Source organism: Vidua chalybeata, chromosome 3 (assembly GCF_026979565.1).
Source record: "Vidua chalybeata isolate OUT-0048 chromosome 3, bVidCha1 merged haplotype, whole genome shotgun sequence".
Taxonomy (NCBI): domain Eukaryota; kingdom Metazoa; phylum Chordata; class Aves; order Passeriformes; family Viduidae; genus Vidua; species Vidua chalybeata.
The window spans coordinates 80,729,094-80,749,294 of NC_071532.1; the positions used below are offsets into that span (position 1 = coordinate 80,729,094).

Below are 20,201 nucleotides of genomic sequence, written 5' to 3' on the forward strand. Positions count from 1 at the left end.
TTTTTAAATATTTTTCATAGTGCATAAACCCTTTTTTTAATAGATTAATAACAAAGCTTCATTTCCTCTGAGAAACCCTGGATTTGTAACATTTTGTCTATTCACCCTTATCTTCTACACTGTGTAACAATGCAAGACTTCAGACTTGCATAGCAAAAATTTCTTCTAGTTCATCCTACCTCATAAATTGGGAGTTTGCTGAACTGTTTAGAGTCACAACTAATAAACACAGGCAACATTTTCATGTACCTTTGTCTCCAGTCACTGAATGGCAACTTTACGCTGGTATTTTCCTTACTGCTCTCAATCCCTCACTTAAGAAATAATCTTATTGGTTTTCATCATTATGGCTTATTTCTGTATACTTTGATTTTCTTTTTCTTCAAATCCCTGTTCATTTTTGTATTGCTGAACAATTTATGATCACCTGGAATTTATTTGCCTGTATTTATTTTAGCTTTTATTTATATTTTATACCAATATTTTCTAGATCACACTCCTACTGTCAGAAACTGATGGTGTGATCCATAAAACCAGATTTTTATATTGTAGTTTGCAATTGCTGCTAGATGTGCCAAAAGAGTGACAGTGAAAGTTAAACAGGATAACAAATGAAGGACCACACTGTGTCAATATTTTATCTCTTCCAATTTTACTGCCTATTGTAATTGTGATTTACTGTATTGTAATTGTGTCAAAGGGAAGTTAAAAAACATCAATTCAGACGTAATCATTTTCTTACATCAGATGAACAACCATACTGCTGTACCTGCATGTTTTAGTGACCCTTTTCCTTGGATATTTATTTAACATTTAGTCCAGAGCCTCTTTCTTTAGTCATTATATGAAATGGTACTCAGTGAAAAGGGTTTGTGTCCTATGAAAAGCTGTCCAGGCTGGCTTCAATTATTTTTCTAATCAACTTGGGGAAATATATTTGAGTCTTTTTATTATTTCTCCAGCTGAATAGAGAACAATTAAAATTTCCTTCATTTCCATAATTATGTAGTTCTAACAATTTGTACCACAAGCTCCTCCAGCTTCTTAACACATACACATTCCATTATGTCTCAAAGGTCAGCTCAAAAGGCAATTTGCTTCAATACACCTTGTGAGAATGAAAACATTCACCTATAAATGAATAACAATTACACCAGAATCACTGCTTTCAATAAAGTCAGACTTTAATACCAGTTTACAGCCTGTTCACTAAAATAAGATTTCAAGTGGCACCAGCACAAAATCTGATGCTATTTACCATAACTTCAAAACCAATCCTGGAGACAAAGTTATTCATTAGTTCCTTTGGCACTAAGTACAAACACAGGTGCATAATTTGAAACAAACCTGGTCCGATGGGTATTTTTAAGTACTGCACTGCATTCACTTCCTCAAAGCACCACAGAGACCCACAGAGGACTGTTACAGCTTCCTTGGGAAATGCCATCCTAACTTCTACTCATGGAAAACTGAAATAATGGAAGTGTTTGGAATATCTCAACATCCCAAATTCTAAAGACAGATAAAGCAATGGTATGAAGAAGTATTTGGGACAAACATTCTGAAAGCATTTTGTTGGAAAGGTGAAATTTTTTCATTAGGATTCTGTAAAATAATAGTTACTCAAGACAGTTCCTGTTTAACATCAGTCAGTACCAGGTTATTTTATTTTAAATGTTCATACTGATGAAATCATTACATGTTTTTCTTGTTCTTTAACTTCTATGGGCACATTTTTTCCTATGGTAACCTGCTTTAGGATAAAACTGCTGTGGAACTCTTATATCTTTGAAAGGTATTTCACAATATACCCACTTTTCCTGAAATGCTTCTCAAAAAACCAGCTCATCTAATAATTTTCCCTAATGCCACACTCCAGCAGGAAATTACACCACTTACTGGAGATTGGGCCTTATTTTGCTGCAAGAGGAAGAAATCTAAAGCACCACTGATCAAAGAGTCAAATACTGTTATATCCAATTTGTAGATACGGAATACAAGATTTGAAAAAATAAGATCACGGAACTCAACTCTCAGAAACAGGTTATTTCACTGAGTTTTCTGAGCACTGTCCTCTGATTGATACCAATCTTCTGGAAGACTGATACTTCTGTGTAATTGTGAGAAGCATGCTGAGTCCTCTGGAAGGGCTCCTGAGGACTGAGCTGCACTCACCTGAACATTTCGTTGGTAGCTGACCCAATATCCCCTGTGCAGGCAAGGACAAAGTACTTAGCAGGCAGTAAGAAAAGAAACTGTGCTAAAGACAGGAACCACAATTAAATCAGAATTGCTCTGTTCCTGCAAGAATGACACATCTGAGCAACCATCTACAAAAAACAATGCACTGACTTGTTACTTTATAGACAGCAATGACTTTTACCAGGTCAGCTAACATATTTCTTTACTCACACACATTTCTTTTCTTTTAACAAGAGCATATATTTTCATGGTGTATCCAGCTAGAATGGCATCAATGTACACAAAAATCAAAATTCCTAAATGAAAATTTAAATTCCTTAAATGAAAACATTAAAATTATTAATTTTCTATTTTTAAAAAATTTAGCCATTACTTGCAAAGAATGGGTAGAAAACCACTAAGATCTTCCTGAGATGTACATTTCCTGTACTTGCAGGATCAATGCCAGAGGGTATATGCTACTTCCCTGAACTTATTTCAGCCCTATCAGAAAATAGCAACCATCATATTATAGAAGCCACAATACAAGCTTCCTTTTTTCCCCCTTCTCTCTCTGTTTTCCCATGTCTGTGTTTCCCCAAACCACCTTGGCCCCCACATCTCTCCAGGTTTGATTCCTTCTCTAAACATCTCACAAGGCTTGTATGATTCCGAAATGCTTCCTCCTGCATCCCGTAACAAGTTCCCAGTGCTGGCAGGCAGCAACCCTGTGAAGTAATCCAAAGAGTCTCTTACTCCTTGTGCTTGCTGTCTCCATCCTGCCTGGTTCTCTCTTTTTTTTTTTTTTTTTTTTTTTTTTTAATTTTTGTTTTTAAACAGGACACAGTTACTGGATTTATGTTTCTGTGTACTGCAAATGATTAATGTACTGATGATTTCCACACACAATTCTTCATTATTTTGGAAGTGACATGTCAGTGGGCTTCTCTCCCAATGCTTCTCAAAGCGTGCTTTATGCAAGTTTAACACTTCCTCTGCTGCATATGACACTTTTGCAAGCTTTTATACAGAATATAAACTACTTGGACTTTTAACTGTACCTGTATTGAATTTGTGCTGGTATCTGTTGCTCACTTCAGAATACCCATTGAAAGCACATATGAAATATTGTAGCAAAGGGCAAAGTTGTATCATGTAGAGTTTTGAGTACACCATCTTTTCTTGGTTTTAGTTTTATGTCTGAGCAGAGTAAATGACCACATAGTGCAGTAACATGCCCCTTTAAAATATTCTGTACTCAACACACAACAAATCTGATTTAACATGCTCTCCAAATGCTGCTTTTAATCTCTCATATGCAAAAAGAAAAGTATTCAATGTATTTTTTCCTACAGTTCGTGAGTGAAAGCCATCATTACCATTTGATCTCTTTTCCTTGAATTGTATATCGCATGAAGTGTATGTGACCACTAACTTTTAAAATAGCCTATATACTTCCATTCACCTTATTTCTATGATGAGACCTCACAGCAAGGATGGAATAACAATATGGAAACTAACCATCTAATCCAACTGGACATATTTTATTGAAGTCTTATTACTTCCATGTGTAAGAAGAAACTAAAGCCAACTGCAATCCCCAATTTTTGGCATTCTCAGTATGCATTGTATCCAGCAAAAGAGAATTTCACTTTTTGTTTTCATTTTTACAGCACAGTGATATTAGACATACAGACTTAACCTGATCATTAAGAGATCAAGATTTTTAACTGAATAACAAAAGGAAGGTCTTTATTATGCCTAAAGCAATAGTGTTCTTTTAAAAGCTGCAACTTTTTTTTAAATCTCTGTTGCAGTATAATCTTTAAAGTACTCATATCAAAATACTTTAAAGTACTCATATAATCCAATTTTAGTATGGATGATAGAATCTTCAAGAAGGGATATACAGAGTAATGAGCACATGGTTTTAACACAGAGTCAAGTCAGGCAATTTATATGAAAGAAACTTGTCATAGATAAATGCAATGCCAAAAAGTTATATTCAAATTTATTCTGAGGAGCATATTTCCACCAATATTTCTTAAGACAGAAAGCCTAGTTTTCTAAGAAAGACAAATATAAAATTATGAGCAACTATAATAAAACAAGTATTTTCTTTCACTACTGACAGAGATAAATAGCCCTTTACTAAAGCACTTTCGACTTTGTTTTCTAAACAAGTGATATTTGTCAGATGTATCTCAGACATGAAAAACAACACCTCAAGAAGGATCAATCAGGTAAGTGTCTTTCTCAGTGGAGGTCAGAGAACTAAAAACTCATATTGTAATTTTAGCAATATATTGGGCATCCCATATTTTTCCAATGATATTTCCTGATAAGATTTTTTTTTCAGCTCACTTTTTTATCCACCACATATGCTTTCCTTTGTTATAAGGTAGATTTTGACTTTGCTGCTCACCTTAGAATAGTTTCCTCCTCAAGTGTTGATAATAATACAAGATGCTAGAAGACAGGCTTTTTTTTTTTGTTGAGTCTATTTCACATTTTTGTGAGAATTTATAAAGAAAATTAATTTCCTACACCCACAGCAGGCAGTACCTTATGGCTTTATTAATCCTAGTTTAATCAGGGGCTATCTACTAAAGAAAGGAGGTCAAATGCTGATTATTTAGAAGGATGAAAAATCATGGAATCATAGAATGGTTGGAAGGGACCTTCATCTCATTCCAACTCCCTGCCACGGGCAGGGACATCTTCAACTAGACCAGGCTGCTCAGAGCTCCTCCATTCAACCTGGCCTTGAACACTTGCAGGGATGGGGCATCCACAGCTTCTCTGGGAAACCTGTTCCAGTGCCTCACCACCTTCACAGTAAATAATTTCTTCCATATATTTAACAGGAATTTCCCTTCATTCAGTTTGAATGCATGACTCTTTCTTATCACTCAAGTTCCTGATGAAGTGCCCGTCTCCAGCTTCCTTGTAAGCTCCCTTCAGATAGTAGAGGGCTGCTAGGAGGTCTCCATGAAACCAAATATTTGGTTCTTAATGGAGAAAACATTTTGGTAGAAAAAATGAATTTACCTTAATATAATTACATTAAAAGTAATGTAGTAGTACATTAGTACAGTAGTACCTTAGTACATTAGTACAACTACTCTTTAAAAGAAACTATACCACAAAGATAAAGAAACATAGTATTCTGCTTCCTTCTGCATATTTAATTCAGAATTACACTCCCAGAACTAATAACTCTATTCCTTCCCATAAAAAGGATAATTATCAAGCTTTAATTACTGCCTACATAGTTTATATTTTGTGAATTTTACAATCCAATTTCACTCTAGTCCTATAATTTAACTATCCTAAAATAATCAAAAAAGAATCATCAGATAGTGATGGACACACTTAATTTAGATGTTTATACAAATCAGTACAACTGATGTGCACAGGAAAGAAATCAAGTTAAGTGGAAAATTTCCAAGGAGGTACAGGTATAAAACACATCAGAAAGCTCAAAAGGACTTCCAAAGCCTAATGCTCCAGCTGTACCTGATACTGATGCACATCTCAGCCTTTCCAAGCTGTTCTGTGCATACGAGCTCAACACGTGCACGAGCGTCACCACAAACACGTGAACAACTTCTGCAAGTTCTCAAGAGGCCTCTGAACACCGTGTGTCACACGATGTTATACTGTGCTGAATGCCTTTTCTGTGTCTGATTCCAACATTCCTAGAATGTATTTTTAAGAAGCTCAAGGGATAAGCATATGAGAAAAATAAAAAAGAACATTAAAACCAGACTACACATGAAGATTTTTTTCCCCTGCATCTCACAGTGCACATTGTCCCTGCTTTGCAGTGGAAGTTAAATTTCAAGCTTAGCAGACACTATGCACAGTGCCTAGTAGGTACATGATTTCTCAGCTGTTCAGATAAAGAAAAGCAAGCATCCACAAAACTGCAAAAGACAATAATTTTAAAAAAACATAAAACCTCAACTTTTAATGTGGTGTTAAATACTAAAGTGACACTTCTTCTACAGAGAAACATATTCATCCACACAGATCACTTAAAAACAAACAACCTGTGTACCTGAACTGTGGAACTGATTTCAGATGCAAATCCTCCTGTCAAGGGAGCCTCATGGCTAATCAGCAATCGCCCAGTCTTTGCCACCGACTGAAAAGAAAAAACAAACGCCCAAAATGTCATCAAATTACAGCTCTTGTGATTTCTTACTTGTACTACTTGTGGAATATATGAAATATGTGACTTTGTTCACAGTGTTAGAACACAGCTACTTTTCCCCTCTTGCTTTTCCAGTGAACAATAAATTATCCTAAAATACTCAACTGAGTCATTAATAGGATGGTTTTATACTCACTATAAAAGTATTCACATTTTCCACTCAATTTTAAGCAAGTATCAAGAATAAATTTAAACCCATTTCATATTAATTTACCCTATCAATGCAAACTGTAACATTTCTGATATAGAATAAGGATTTTAACAAGTAGCCAGTAAAAAACTGAGTCCTCAAAATACTAAAATACGCATACACAAAGAAATTCTTCAGTGATATTGTTGTACAAATACATCCTATATAAACTCATGAACCACTGCTATTCAGAAAGTAAAATTGCTAAATAAAAATTTTAGCAAGAAATCTGTGGATTAGTGCTGCATATTTAAAATTTACATGGCAATTAGAAGTACCATTTTCTAATTTTAGATTTCAATGTTTGTGCAGTTTTTATGTAATCTACTTCATAGCTAAATAAATAGCATAATATATACAGATGACATAACCATCTTTGATCAAAAAAACAAAACTGTGTTCACTGCAAAAGATAACAATGAAAGCAAAATATTTTTAATCTGATGGGAAATATAAAGCTTCACCACACACAAATATATTGATGTTTATTGGAACTATGCTAAATTGCCTGAATCAAATACTATCAGATGCCTTTAATAAGAAATATGGTAGCAAAGTCTCTGCTTCCATGATATGCATTTTAAACTTGTTATAATAGAAAGACTCATAAAAAACTTTCATAAGCTTGTAGATATGTACAACAGAAAAAAATCTGATTATTGTGTATGTTAATCTTTCAAGAACAGTTACAGTCTGATATTTAAGTACATAATGTACTACTGGTCTAATATTATCCATCAAGTGGAAAAGCCCAAGAGAGTGCTTGCTATCAGATCAGACCTTCTGAATACTGTGATCTTTAATGTAATGTCTACACCAGCACACTCACCAGTCAGACAGCTCCACGTTATCTATGTAATAGGACACATAAAAGCAATGCCCTAATTATGCAGCTTTCTCTCTGATTCAAGTATTTTATTAATTCTTTTGCTTTTCTAGCAATGACTCTATCAGTGGCTCTAAGCAGCTCATGCACAGATGTACTGGCAACTCGTAGGCTATGAACATGTTCCATATACTGTACTACAAAGTGGTTTGAAAACATTCAGAGCTAAACAAGACAGAAAAAGTCATTTCAGCAGTTGAAAAGTAATCCAGTTACATAGGCTGATTTCTGGGGTAATTTTCCAGCACTGGAAACTCATATCTAAAGGAACAGCAGTATTAACTGCACTATAAATCTGTCCAGTACATCAGAACAACAGTTCCATGAACAAATGTACGCTCCACTTTTAAGTTGATATGATTAAAACTGATACAATCTGTTGCTGTCATACAAGTTGCTATAGTAAAACTGATACAACTAATCAATGTTAAAGTTCAGTTCCGTTGTTTGGGGTTTTTTTAATCCTCTTTATTTTAAAGAAAGATTCTTTTGCATATACTTGTTCTGAGAGTGCACTATTTGAACTGAATGTATCATTAATTTTGATACATTACAAGCTGTGATTAAAGTTACAGACTTTGCTTCTCAGAGGATAATAGAATATAATCACACACTATTAGCATATAGGAAAATTCACATAGGGTCAGACCAATAATCCCTCAGTCCAGTAAATTATCTCCCCAAAGAGATAATTAATGCTTTGGGCAGAAGAAAAAGAAAAGGATCCTTAATGTGTTCCTTCACTATGTCTCAGTCTCCAATTATTTTCGCATCTCCAGTTTCTTGAATCCAATATAGTATTTTATGTATTTTATATTAAATAATTAATAACTTTTATTTCATCTGTTCTCAGATTGAATACGTGTAAATAAAGAAAAGGCAGGGGGGAAGGGAAAAATAATCTCTTCTTGGTAACCTGCTTCTACTGTGTGAGAAATCCTTGTTTTTACATATGATTCCCACGGGCTTCAAGGAAGTCCACATCTGTGGGAGCTTGTTAAGAGTGAACAAGCAACTGTGATCACCAAGCATTGCATACAAACTTCTCAGCCCTACCATGACACACTATATGTATCATTTCTGCTACAAAATCATGCAGAGGTTTGGTGCTTTTAGAACCCAACCAACCCTACAGTGCGTTTTTCAGGAACATATACAACCTTAAGTATTTCCAGTGTTTGTAAATGAGTCATACCTATTGGTACATTGTTCCAGTTTTTATATCCTTTCCTGGTTACAATTTTGCACCCTATTTCCAAGTTAATTTGGCTGACTTAACTTCAAAGCTGCTGCTTCATGTTTTATTTGTTTGCTAGAAGAAGGCACTATCTATTATCACATTTCTGCTCCCAAATGAATACATTAAGACTGCGATCAAATGGTCTCTTAACCATGATTTTGCTAAATTAGGCAGACTGTGCTCTAAATCTTTCAGCAAACAGCACATTTCCAATTCCTTCATCATTCTTAAAACCCTACCCTGAATAATTTCCAGTTTTCCATGTCTTTCTTGAAGCACACCCATCTGGAACCAGCATTCCAGATTTTTTCAGAATACCATCAAATGCAGAGATAATGCAGCTGCAGTACTGCAGCTCTTGGATCTAGGCCAAAGCATAACAGGACGAGTCCAGCTTTTAGTGATAACTGCAGCTCCCTGCTTGTGGGAAAGAAGGCTAAAATAATGGCTTCCTGAAATAAAGATGAAAATATAGTGTGCCTTTATTATTTCAAGACACAAAATCATATTTGGATATACTGAATGCGCCAGAGCTTAGCTCAGTTAATGAGCTTATCTTCTCTTTATCAGTAACTGTTTTAGCTGTTTCTTAGCTGTTCCTTACTTCTTTTTACCAGTAACAATTATAATGTTTTCTTTATATTTGATAGAAATATTTAAAAAACAGGTTCAAAATCCAACTTTGCAGGACCTTGAGACTATCTGCATTCACTATCACTGCCTTTCTGTGCCACACAGTTACGAGTCAGCTCACTACTAATGTCTTACTTTTCAAACTATGAAAATTTACTTTTGAGCACCTATTAAATGTTCTCAACACTTAACTGTTGAGCATGTATTTCTAATTACTTTTGAATAGCTGCTTCTTTCTTGATAGTGTCTTCTGAGCTTACAGATCATTCTCCCCAGTTAATTTAGTACTGGCTTTTTTGTGGAAAAACTGATCCATAAGGTATCAGACTAAGAAATTCCTGGCCAATAAATACTTTCAGTTAGCAAACATATTGCAAACATATTAGCCTTTGTATGCCCTCTCTAATTTTAATTATTATATTGTTTTTTCTATCTTACATATGACAGCACAATACAGTAATAACAGCAGACAATAACAACAGATGGGATTCATCTAGACACAATTTTTAAATATCTATTATCATGAAAAAATATTTCAGTCAGCATAGCTTAGAGCAAAGCCTGGCATAGTGTTCTAGAATAGCTAACATTTAATTTCTATATCTTCAAATGAAAATTTAACCTTACTTCCTGGAAGCAAAATAATTACTCAATTAAAAGTGTAAATTTCAAAACTAGCTGCTCTACTATCTACAGGGCACAGCAGACATAGTTAGTGATTATTTGCAGGTATCATTGCTCTTCTATAAGACATTCATTTCACCTCTTAGATCTATGGCAAAAGATTAGTTGCTGTTAATTTAGATTAGGTGATCATCTTCAGGATAACCAAAGCCTAATATTCAGAAGAGCATTTAGAGTTCAAATAAATGCAGCTCAATAACATCAGGTAATGGGCAATGCAGCAAACACCACTTCAGAGACAGATTTTGGGAGGGAAGGCACATCAAGATTTGCACAGAAAAAGCTTCAGCAGCGCTCTCTCCTTCTGGAAGGCAGCAGAGACCCAGGTTATGGCACACCAATGTCACCTCTGCTGTATCCAGTCATTAGAGAAAAGACTCAAGGGCTTTAAACTATTAAATTAGCCCCCCAAAAAACTCCAAAACACAGAAACCAATACTGACTATACTTTTCCACCTCAATTTAATTGTCATTTCTGTTTTACATTGGTGTCATTCACAAGAATGAGAATGGATGGTGCATCAGAGCAAAAGGCTAACAGCACAATCTGATAAGGAAATGTAAAAAAGCCCCTAATGCCTCTGCAAAACAAATGCTTTCAGGGTGCACTCTGAAGATTTTCTGAGATGCAGCCCAGTGCTTTTATAGTGAAGCAGTTGAAGAAATTGTTTTCAACCTCCGTGATCGCGCTCTCTATCCAAGAATTTCTATAATCACTTTTCTGTTCAACTCTCAATTCAATGTGTTGGAGGTTTTCTCCTGTCCTACAGGCACTGATGACAGATGAAAACAACACAAGCCTGGCACTTCCAAGCACTTTGAAATCCAAGTGCTGACACTACCAGTAACATGTTCTGCCCTTATTTAGGAGAAAGCAGCCAACCAAAATGAGTTTGATGCTAAGCCACATGTAACACTACTGCTCTCCACATATAGCAACACCACAACTACCAGTGTAGCCAGCTGCTTCACTAACACAGACACTGCCTTCAGAGAAATTATCAAACTTTTCTTATAAATAGCTGTTATTTTGTCACAATGGTAAGCTAGCTATTTTTTTAAGAAGAAAATTATGTTCTCAGAAAAAAAAGATTTTCCATCTCTTAAAGAAAAGGATTTTTTTAAATTATGTTCACTTTCCCCTTTAAATTTTTGCATACTTTTGATTGTGTTCTTTAGAGACTATAAAAATTTCTTGCATAATCAAAAATCTAGCTCTCCACAATAATTTTTAAAAAGCTGGCAAAAGTACAGAAATTATATTTTATTGTATTCCATTTTGTACTGAGCATGTATGAAGCAATTATAAAACGGTATAAAAATTAACATTAATTAGTGTGTGCTTTTGCTGAAAACAAATCAGAATATGGAAGCTTTAAAAAAAAATTACTTGGTAAAGTTTCAATAAATGTCTTGAGAAACACTTTCCTTTTTCATTTTAGACCAGCTTTAATGAATTTGTGCTTGGAAAACATAAAACCTGAGGGAGGCTACTCTCCCCAAGCCATTAGTTCTACTTTCCCTTTAACGTTTCAATAACAAATTGCATAGCAGCATTCTTGGTACTGAACACCACAAGCACAGGAATAGAAATAAGATCCCAGATTTCTATTCAGCACTTCCCACAGAGCAATATGTAACATAATCTGCCAGATAAGTCACTGAGGATTACATTCACTTAGCACATGCAGATCCACAGGATGACACATCCCAGCTACAATGAATTGTTTGTGCATGTGATACTGACAGTCTTAGAAAATGCAGTTATTCCATCCCCAATTTCCAGACATCCCAGAGGACGAATCCCACTGGACTTTTGGGATCTCTGGAAAACCAAACAGATCCTCAAGCATTATTTTTTTTTCACCTAAGAGAAGGAATAGAAAGAAGGGGAACAGTTTTGTCCTAGTAGCCTGGACACAAGAAAATCCTGCAGCTTCCTAACAAACATGTTCTAGTTTGCAAACTATAGCCCAAGAGTGCCTTCTCACAGAAGCAGGAAAACTAGGAAAAGTATGGCCTCTTTAAAGCTCCAACCAACAAAAAATAATTCTTAACACTGAAGAAAAAATGAAAGAGGAAAACAAAATAACATCAGTTGCTGTGGGATTCAACAGAACTAGATTTCCAGAGAAGGAAAATGAGAGATGTGTACTCTGTCACAGTGTCTATGCTACACTTCCAAAAATTGACTGAAACTCATTGAGGTATTTTTCAGTACAACCAAGACAATTCCCAGATAAACAAATGACATGAAAAACCATTATTTCAACAGTTCAACAGCCCAAAGCATGAATGAGATTTCTCAACTACTGGTAACAAGGCAGTCAGTCTTACCCCCCTTCTGTTAAGATTCTCTTAAGTATAACAAACATTATCACAGTATTCCAATTGTATAGCAGAGAAACTTAGCCTAACACTGGCAACCATCTATGAAGATCAAAGAAAAAATCTACTTGGAAAGAAAAATAAGTCATTTTTATTACATCACTTAGGAAGGCCATTGGACCAAAAAATCTTTAACCAAAACTTCTCAAACAATAAAATGAAAAAACCATAGGCAATTCTGTAATAAACTACTATGCTGATTAACAGCAGGGAATGGAAAACAAGTCTCTCACCTTTCTAGCTTGAGACAAACAGCTAAATAGTTGCCAATTTGAACTGACTCACATTAGCAGAGCACAAATCTTAGTCTTCCTGTTACTACTTAACCAAAATTGAGGTGTCTAATCCACTCCTGTCTGCTTTTTCAGCTGACACAACCAAGGTCTGTGCTTTCTGACCTACAAGTCTGGAATTCATTGACTGCAGATGGCACAGCCAAAGTTGCTGGGACAGGCTCAGACCTACTGCCAGCCTTGGAAGCACAGAATGATTTTCCCCAAAGCAAAAGGATCTGTGATAACTAATTTATATGTCAAGAATGATGACAAGCAGATCCTCTACGGTTTCCAGACTGCAAAGAGCCAAAGATGTAGACACTTTGATTCGGGTTTCTATCAAGGAGAAGCAAAACAAAGAAGAAGACAATACTAACAGGCAACTGTGACAAGGTTCCCTTGCCACAGAGTGGTAAGAGAGGCTGTCCTGCTACACAACCCTCCTCTGACACTATACCTTTACCTGCTTTCTCTGGAGTAAAAGACGAAAACAAACAAAACCCACAACACTCTCTCCCCAAAACAACAACCAAATAAAAAACCACCACACAAAACCCCAACATTTTTCAGTCTAACCTCCTTTCCAATTGATTTCAAATCACAATAAAAGACCAGATATTAGAGAAAATCAACAAAGACCTAAAGTATGATGTATTACAACTGCAAGTATTATTGCAATGGTCAAAAATGTAGGAAAATTAAGAGAAGTATTAGAAATGTATTTGCTGCCCAATAAGATGTTTACCTGAAACCAAATGATTCATGCTTCACCAAATAAATTATCAAACCATGTACTCAAGTGTAGTATGCTGTAGACAGTTGCCACGCTATCTACTCAACTCTTTGGAAATGCATACTATGCATTTGAACATAGACTTGTAATAAGGAGCAAAGCTCAAAAAAAGAAACTTAAGTTCATTTTACATAACTCCTTTAAATCTGTTCTCTCCTAAACAATCAATCTAACTGTGCTTCTACCTGGCTGCTTCTTTTACCAACTCCTTGGTATTAGCAATATACAGCTGGAAGAAAATCCTAATGAGACCTCAAAGGAAGGGGAAGCAACAAGCAAATGATTTGGAGCATGGACAGAAGCTGGGCTATAATTTCAACAGTGTAAATGCAGAAGCAGGAGATGATGCTAACAGTAGCATTGATAAAGGAAGTGAGGGAGGACAGGCCCTGGTACAGATCCCTGCAGTCCTTGTCACTGGCTTCCACGTAGAATACTGCACTCTACCCACTAACCATGACTATGCAAGCATACAAACAGTATTTTACCTACCCAGCTGTCCACTGGACCAGAGCTGTTCATTGGATACAGGAGTATTCTGAGAGTATCAAAAGCTTTCTTGCAGTAAAGGTGTCATTCATTGCTCATCCCTTATCCACACATCCAGATATTAATCACAGATTTAGCCTTAGCAAGGCTATGCTTACTTTTCCTCATCTCATTAACACATTCAGAAATCATGCAAAACTTTCAGTCTGGGTGAAGAACACTAGTTTTATCAAAAACAGCTTAAAAGCATTTACTGATAACTCTTTTGTGAAATACCTAACATTTTCTTAAATTTGATCACAAAAAGGCAACCAAATGCTCACTGAAGCAGAAGACATGTACCTGTGAGCAGTCTGAGTGCTGTCAGTCAGATGACCCACAGCTGGCAGCACTCCAGCAATCTTAAGACACATTTTCAGATCTGCATTCTACATCACTATTTAGAAAATATTACTGTTTTCTTCTTGGGCAATTCTGCAATTGCATCTGAATAATGGGGTAGACTGTATACTCTTAATAGAGTTGCAGATGACACCAAACTGTGAGGAGCAGCTGATGGGCCAAAGGAGCTGTCTTGCCATCTGGAGAGACCTGGACCGGCCGACAGGAACCTCATGTAGTTCAAAAAACGGAAGCAACAAATCCTGCCCTTGGGGAGGAACAACTCCAGGCACCTGTGCACACTGGGAGCTGCACAGCTGGAAAGTAGCCTGGCAAAAAAGGGAGATGGGTGTCCTGATGGACACCACACTGACCATGAGCTGAAAATGTGCCCCTGCAGCAAAGAAGGCAAATGGCATCCTGGGCTGCATTCAGAGGAGTGCTGGCAGCCATACAAGGGATGTGATGCTGCCCCTCTACTCAGCATTGGTGAGGCCACACCTGGAATGTTGCATCCAGTTCTGCGATCCTCAGTAAGAGAGACATGGACATACTGGAGAGTCCAACAGAGGGCCACAAAGACAATTAAGGGAGTGGATGAGGGGACTGGGCTGAGGGGACCTCGTCGGTGTATCTACATACCCAAAGGGAGGGTGCAAGCAAGACTGAGGCAGTCTCTTTGCAGTGGTGCCTAGAGGCAGAGTTTCCATTGCTATGCTGATGCTGCATACTGAAATCCACATCAGGACACATCTTTTCCCCAGTTGTACGTATGGCAGAAACAGCTCATAAAGAACTAATGTGACCACAGCAGGGAAGCACATATGAAAGGTCTTGCAGAGAAATGTTAACACAAACATAAAATTTACTGACTCGACATAGCAGGATTTTAATATTCCAGTATGTATCATTTTACACTACAAACGCCAAAAATAATTCTGAAATACTAATGTGGATTCTTCCTGCATAGCACCAAGAACAATGCTGTAGTGTAAAGATGGTGGTGCAGAGATAAAGAAAAATGAAAACAAGCACAAGAATAATGCGAAGTAACATGGAAAATTTTTTAAATTGCAGTCAAAACCAAATGGTGTTGCTATAGGGCTAGGTAGAAGATCCTAAGAAACAATGAAGAGACGATAATAAAACAATTATGGCTTTTATATCCTACACAACATTGTCAGCGTGTGATTGAGATGATCAACATAGAAATTTATAAGCTTCCTGCAAAGCTAAGAACCAAAGACACATCCCCCATGTGTAGAGTAGCATATGAAGAGTAGAAGAAAATTCCTCTCCAAAGAACTTGCAATTTAAATAGCTGAGACCATGAAAAGAGAAATGAGGTATGACACACAGCAGGTTGCACCTCAATACAGTTTGGACTGCTTGATATAATTTTTAATAGAAGAGGGTTAAAGTAGACTAAAAGGACTAATATTCTATCAAGTAGTGACTAACTCTCCAATGCCTTTCAGTAAACTTACTCTTGTAATGTAACACTGCTACAAACCCTCTTGTAATAATTTTATAACATAATTCTACGTACCCTAAAACAGATAATTGCTGAGAAAACAACAGCTGATAATAATGGTCATGAATTGAGGGGACAGTGAAGAAAATTGGTGTTTTATGTAGATGGATACTCCTGCTTAACTTAGAAGTATTTAAGAACACATTAATCAACTTCATTAAGAGATGGGCAAAGAAAAAGTACTTCTGAATTCCACAGCATGGATTTTTGATATCCTTAAGACAAATTGCTACATACAAACTAGACTGAATTAGTTAGGGATGTAAACAGGTCCAGAATTCAAAAGTAAATTTAAAAATAAAACCCATCTGGCTCATTCTTATAACTTCAGATACACTACACTGATTTTATTGCATTCTTTTACTCCACCTCTTCACATCTCATTTACTTTCTAGCACTTGAAGCTCTCCTTAATAGTGACAATTAATAATTTTAATATACATTTGGTTCAAGAGTATGTTTACTTCTGAAGACTCCAATCTGCTAACACTACTGAAACAAGTAGCATGAATGCTAAAAAAACTTCTTTTAACCAAATGCCTCTAGATTTCCCAGTCATTGTGTTCTAGCAATAACTATGAGCAGATTCCTTAAATAGATATTTAAAGTATAATGGCAACTAAACTCAAGGAAAATATTAATTAATCCACTGGACTGGTGACTCATGACTCCTCAATGCTTTGAACTGTATTTGCCTACTTGACCACAATTAAATACATCTATTCAAATAATCCTTCTTTGTGTATAGCCTAAAACCTAACACTTAATAGCAAAAGTTTCAGAGAACAGGAACTTTTGCAGCAGCTTCCAACCTTCACCAGTGTGAATAAAACACCATGGATAGACTTATCCTTCCTTCACCCTCTATACCTTTTAGTTCCCTGTTTATGGGAGCAAAATTAGGAAGTCTCGGGAAATACAGATGAACAATACTGCACCAAAGAAATCATTTACACTAAAGAGATCCTTTTCATCCCAAAAATCTTCATGGACACATTATAAGATACCCTTTAAGTCTCTGTGGCATCACCACATTCAGCTGACATTCCATGGAGAAAAGTCCTTTTCTGAGTTTTAATTAATTCTTATACATACTAATTAGCACCTTCATAAATTAATTTGCTTCTTCAGTTTTTCTATATTCATGTTCAAATCCAGCACTTATTTTAGGCCTTAAATGTTGTAAGTCTATTAATAAATTAAAATTTGAGATTACCTACCCCTCCTCTTGACTTTCAGAAACTTACATACATATTGTTTGTCAATATTCTCAGGTTTTGAAAATTTCATCTGTCCCTCAAATTCCTGGAATAATCAGGCTGTAATAGTACATATTCTTTTCACTATAATACTTTTTTTGAAAAAAATAAAATCCAAGTTTTAAGTCTGAGTGGTTTTTTTGAGGTTCCTCCAAGATAACCTTTAAGGAAAGACTGCAGTCTTCTACAACCAAAGAGGCAAGGAAAACACCCACATTCCATAAGATGAAAGTCCTAAAATCTTAGAGGGATCTACCCTAGGACTATGAAGGTACCTAAACCCCTGAAATACTAAGAGCATCTAGCTAGCCTTATTTATCTCCCTTCTTCACAACCACCACCATTTTTTCTGTTCAGTACCCTTGCTCTTCCAGATGCTCTGATTCTCAAGTAGAGTCACATAAAAAAGGCAGACAGTGAAGTCAAGTTATAAAACAAGAGGATGAATGGTGCCTCAGCTGTTCTTTTATTTAGAAAAACAGCTGGGATCCCGGGCAATTCTTAAAGGCATGGACAATCCAGTGATTTGTAAGATCCATAAATCCTCTATTAATCCAAGTATTGTACTATACTTTTTGTGAAGAACACCAGATAGAGAACTTCCCCAGCTATTCTGGAGGATCTAAGAATGGGCCAGCTAATTCACTGCCATACTCACACCCCAACACACACACAAAACACTGTCTTGGAACAAATCTTGGCAGTGGTCATCCAGAAGCAAAACACTATCCTGCCAGATATGGCCCACAAAACAAGTCTCTTCAGAATAATTTTACTGCAGCTAACTATAGGTTTGGAGAACTTGTTAGAAGCCAACAACTGTTCTTAAAAGAAAAGAGAAAAATAGCATCAGGTCACCAATAAAATAAGTAAAACAGACTCAAATTTAATTGCTGAAGACAATGATACTTTCATTTTCCCCCACTGAATTGATCAGTAGCTTTTAACACAATTCAAACAACCACGTAGGACAAACAATAGTTAGAGCGTCCCAGCAAAAAACCTGCTTGGATCCAAAGAGAAAGATTAAAATAAAAGTGATGTTTCTTAAATTTGTAATAGACTGTAAGAATATAAGAACTTGATGGCAGAACAGACAGAAGAAAAACATGAATCCTGGAAGATGAAAAGTGCAGAAATGTCGATGAAGAACAGCAAGAAAAAAGAAAGCCATAGCAAGAGAGATGCCAAGTTCTGGAAAGAAAACAGCTGGATGGAGAAAGGAACTGAGAAACTACTCGCAATACCACCTGTGGCACACCCCTGGTTTTTCACTCTGGCTCATACTGGGAATTGTAGCATGACCAGGACAGCAGCAAGACTTTGTTTCACCAAACCTCCCAAAGAAGCAGGAGCTTCAACATCTCTGCATCCAGCCTCTGCTTCATCCTGATTTCCTAAACTACTTTCAATTCTGATAGCATAAATTCATAAAGTTCATCACAGACATTTGAATTCATTTCACTGCAGATGTTGAACCCACTTAGGGTTTATTGGACTTAGTATCTGAATAACTAAAATGGACCACATGGGAAAGCACAAGACAATATAAGGGAAAGATCTGAGCAAAATAATCATTAAATAATTAAATAAAAATATGAAGCAGATCAGAATGATGAGTAGAGGTCTGAAAATGAGAGCTGAGCCACCTCTGCCCCTTTCAAAAACAAGCATTAGCAGGTGAAGTGATAGCCATTAACGATTTGAATAACAAATTGTTACAGAATTTTGTGCCAAGTATCTTTCAAACCTATGCTTTAAAAATTACTGTATCCCTTGTTTATGTTCTCCTCAATATATTTTTTCTGTATTACTTCCCATTTATTTTTCTAAAGCAACAACCAATTCACCTTCTCCTTTCATTCTTTCAGCATCATATTTTATCCTATTCTCTCTTCTATCTTTTGTGCTCTCTTCATTCAAACTATCTCAGCACTCCTCATGTAATTTCTTCTACAATTTCCATTTTTTTTCTATCAGTTACACTCTCTCCCTATCTGACCTACTTCAACTTACAGAAGAAGGAATAGTCATTTTCAAGATATGTATTAATTTTCAGCCTGTCAGCCAAGAAAAATGAGGGTCCCGCAACCTGATCTCATTTTTCTGTCCATTTGTCAGTGTCCTGTTAGACATTTTGCAGCCAAATGCAAGTCTTAAAAATATTAAGTTCCTGAAATCTTGGTAAAAATCAGTCTATATGAGGAAGATTAGTACCCCTACTAACTTCATAAACTCATGAAAGCCAAGCTGTACTTAACACTATCTCTCTCACAGCTCTTTATTGGTAAGCACCAATAAATTGTCCCTGTCTCTTTTTGTCTAGCCATCCATTTTAGAAAGAAGCTGAACACCTCAATGTAGGTAAATAGTGGAATGGTGGAAAGCAGGAAATATGGGACATAAATTCATAGAAAAACAGGTTTTACTCCTCATGTAGTAATTATTTTTCATTCTTTATCATAATGTTTTTATCCAAAGTAAAGAAATAAATTAATTTCTGTGTCTTCACAACATTGCATGGGAAGGGAAAAGATGGTAAGGCCAAATGCAAAACCCATGGAACACATATCTGAGAGTTCTCTAGGGGTTTTTTTTCAGGCTTCCATTTCATGGAACAGTCCTACCATGACATTAGAATTTCTAAATCATCAACACAGAGTTGATGATTTAGAAACTCAGTAATTTACCCATAATTTCTTCATTTAAATTTTCAGGAAAATACCATGAAACAATAGCTGTTTTCTGTTTAAGTAAGAACTCTGCTGCTTTTATAACAAATAATTTGACCTTTTTGATGTCTGTCACTTAAGCCACTAATTTGTATATAACTTCTTTTTCCCCAGAAGAGGGACTACAGCTGCAGTGCTTGGGATAAAGGTAAAACAATATCTCTCAATATCAACTGAATAAGACCACATGATGACTCAAGTCTATATAAATTTCCAGGTTTTATTATTTCTGTTTTCTGGACCAATTGTATGGAACAAAAAGTCTGACACTAAATCATATTAAAAAAAGGTTAATATTCAGCAATCTTTTCTTTAAT

At 36.0% G+C, this 20,201-nt stretch overlaps 1 protein-coding gene across 2 annotated transcripts in view; it reads right to left on the reverse strand.

Annotated features, from left to right (window-relative positions):
• Window positions 1-20,201, reverse strand: part of BCKDHB (branched chain keto acid dehydrogenase E1 subunit beta) — a 110,488-nt gene that overhangs the window by 40,523 nt on the left and 49,764 nt on the right. The window contains exon 9 of one of the 2 annotated variants that reach the window (XM_053939009.1): window positions 6,245-6,331. The exons of the other annotated variant lie outside the window; for it this stretch is intronic. Within the exon in view, the coding sequence (XP_053794984.1) occupies window positions 6,245-6,331 (87 nt within the window). The remainder of the gene's footprint in view (window positions 1-6,244; window positions 6,332-20,201) is intronic. 2 annotated transcript variants of the gene reach the window in all.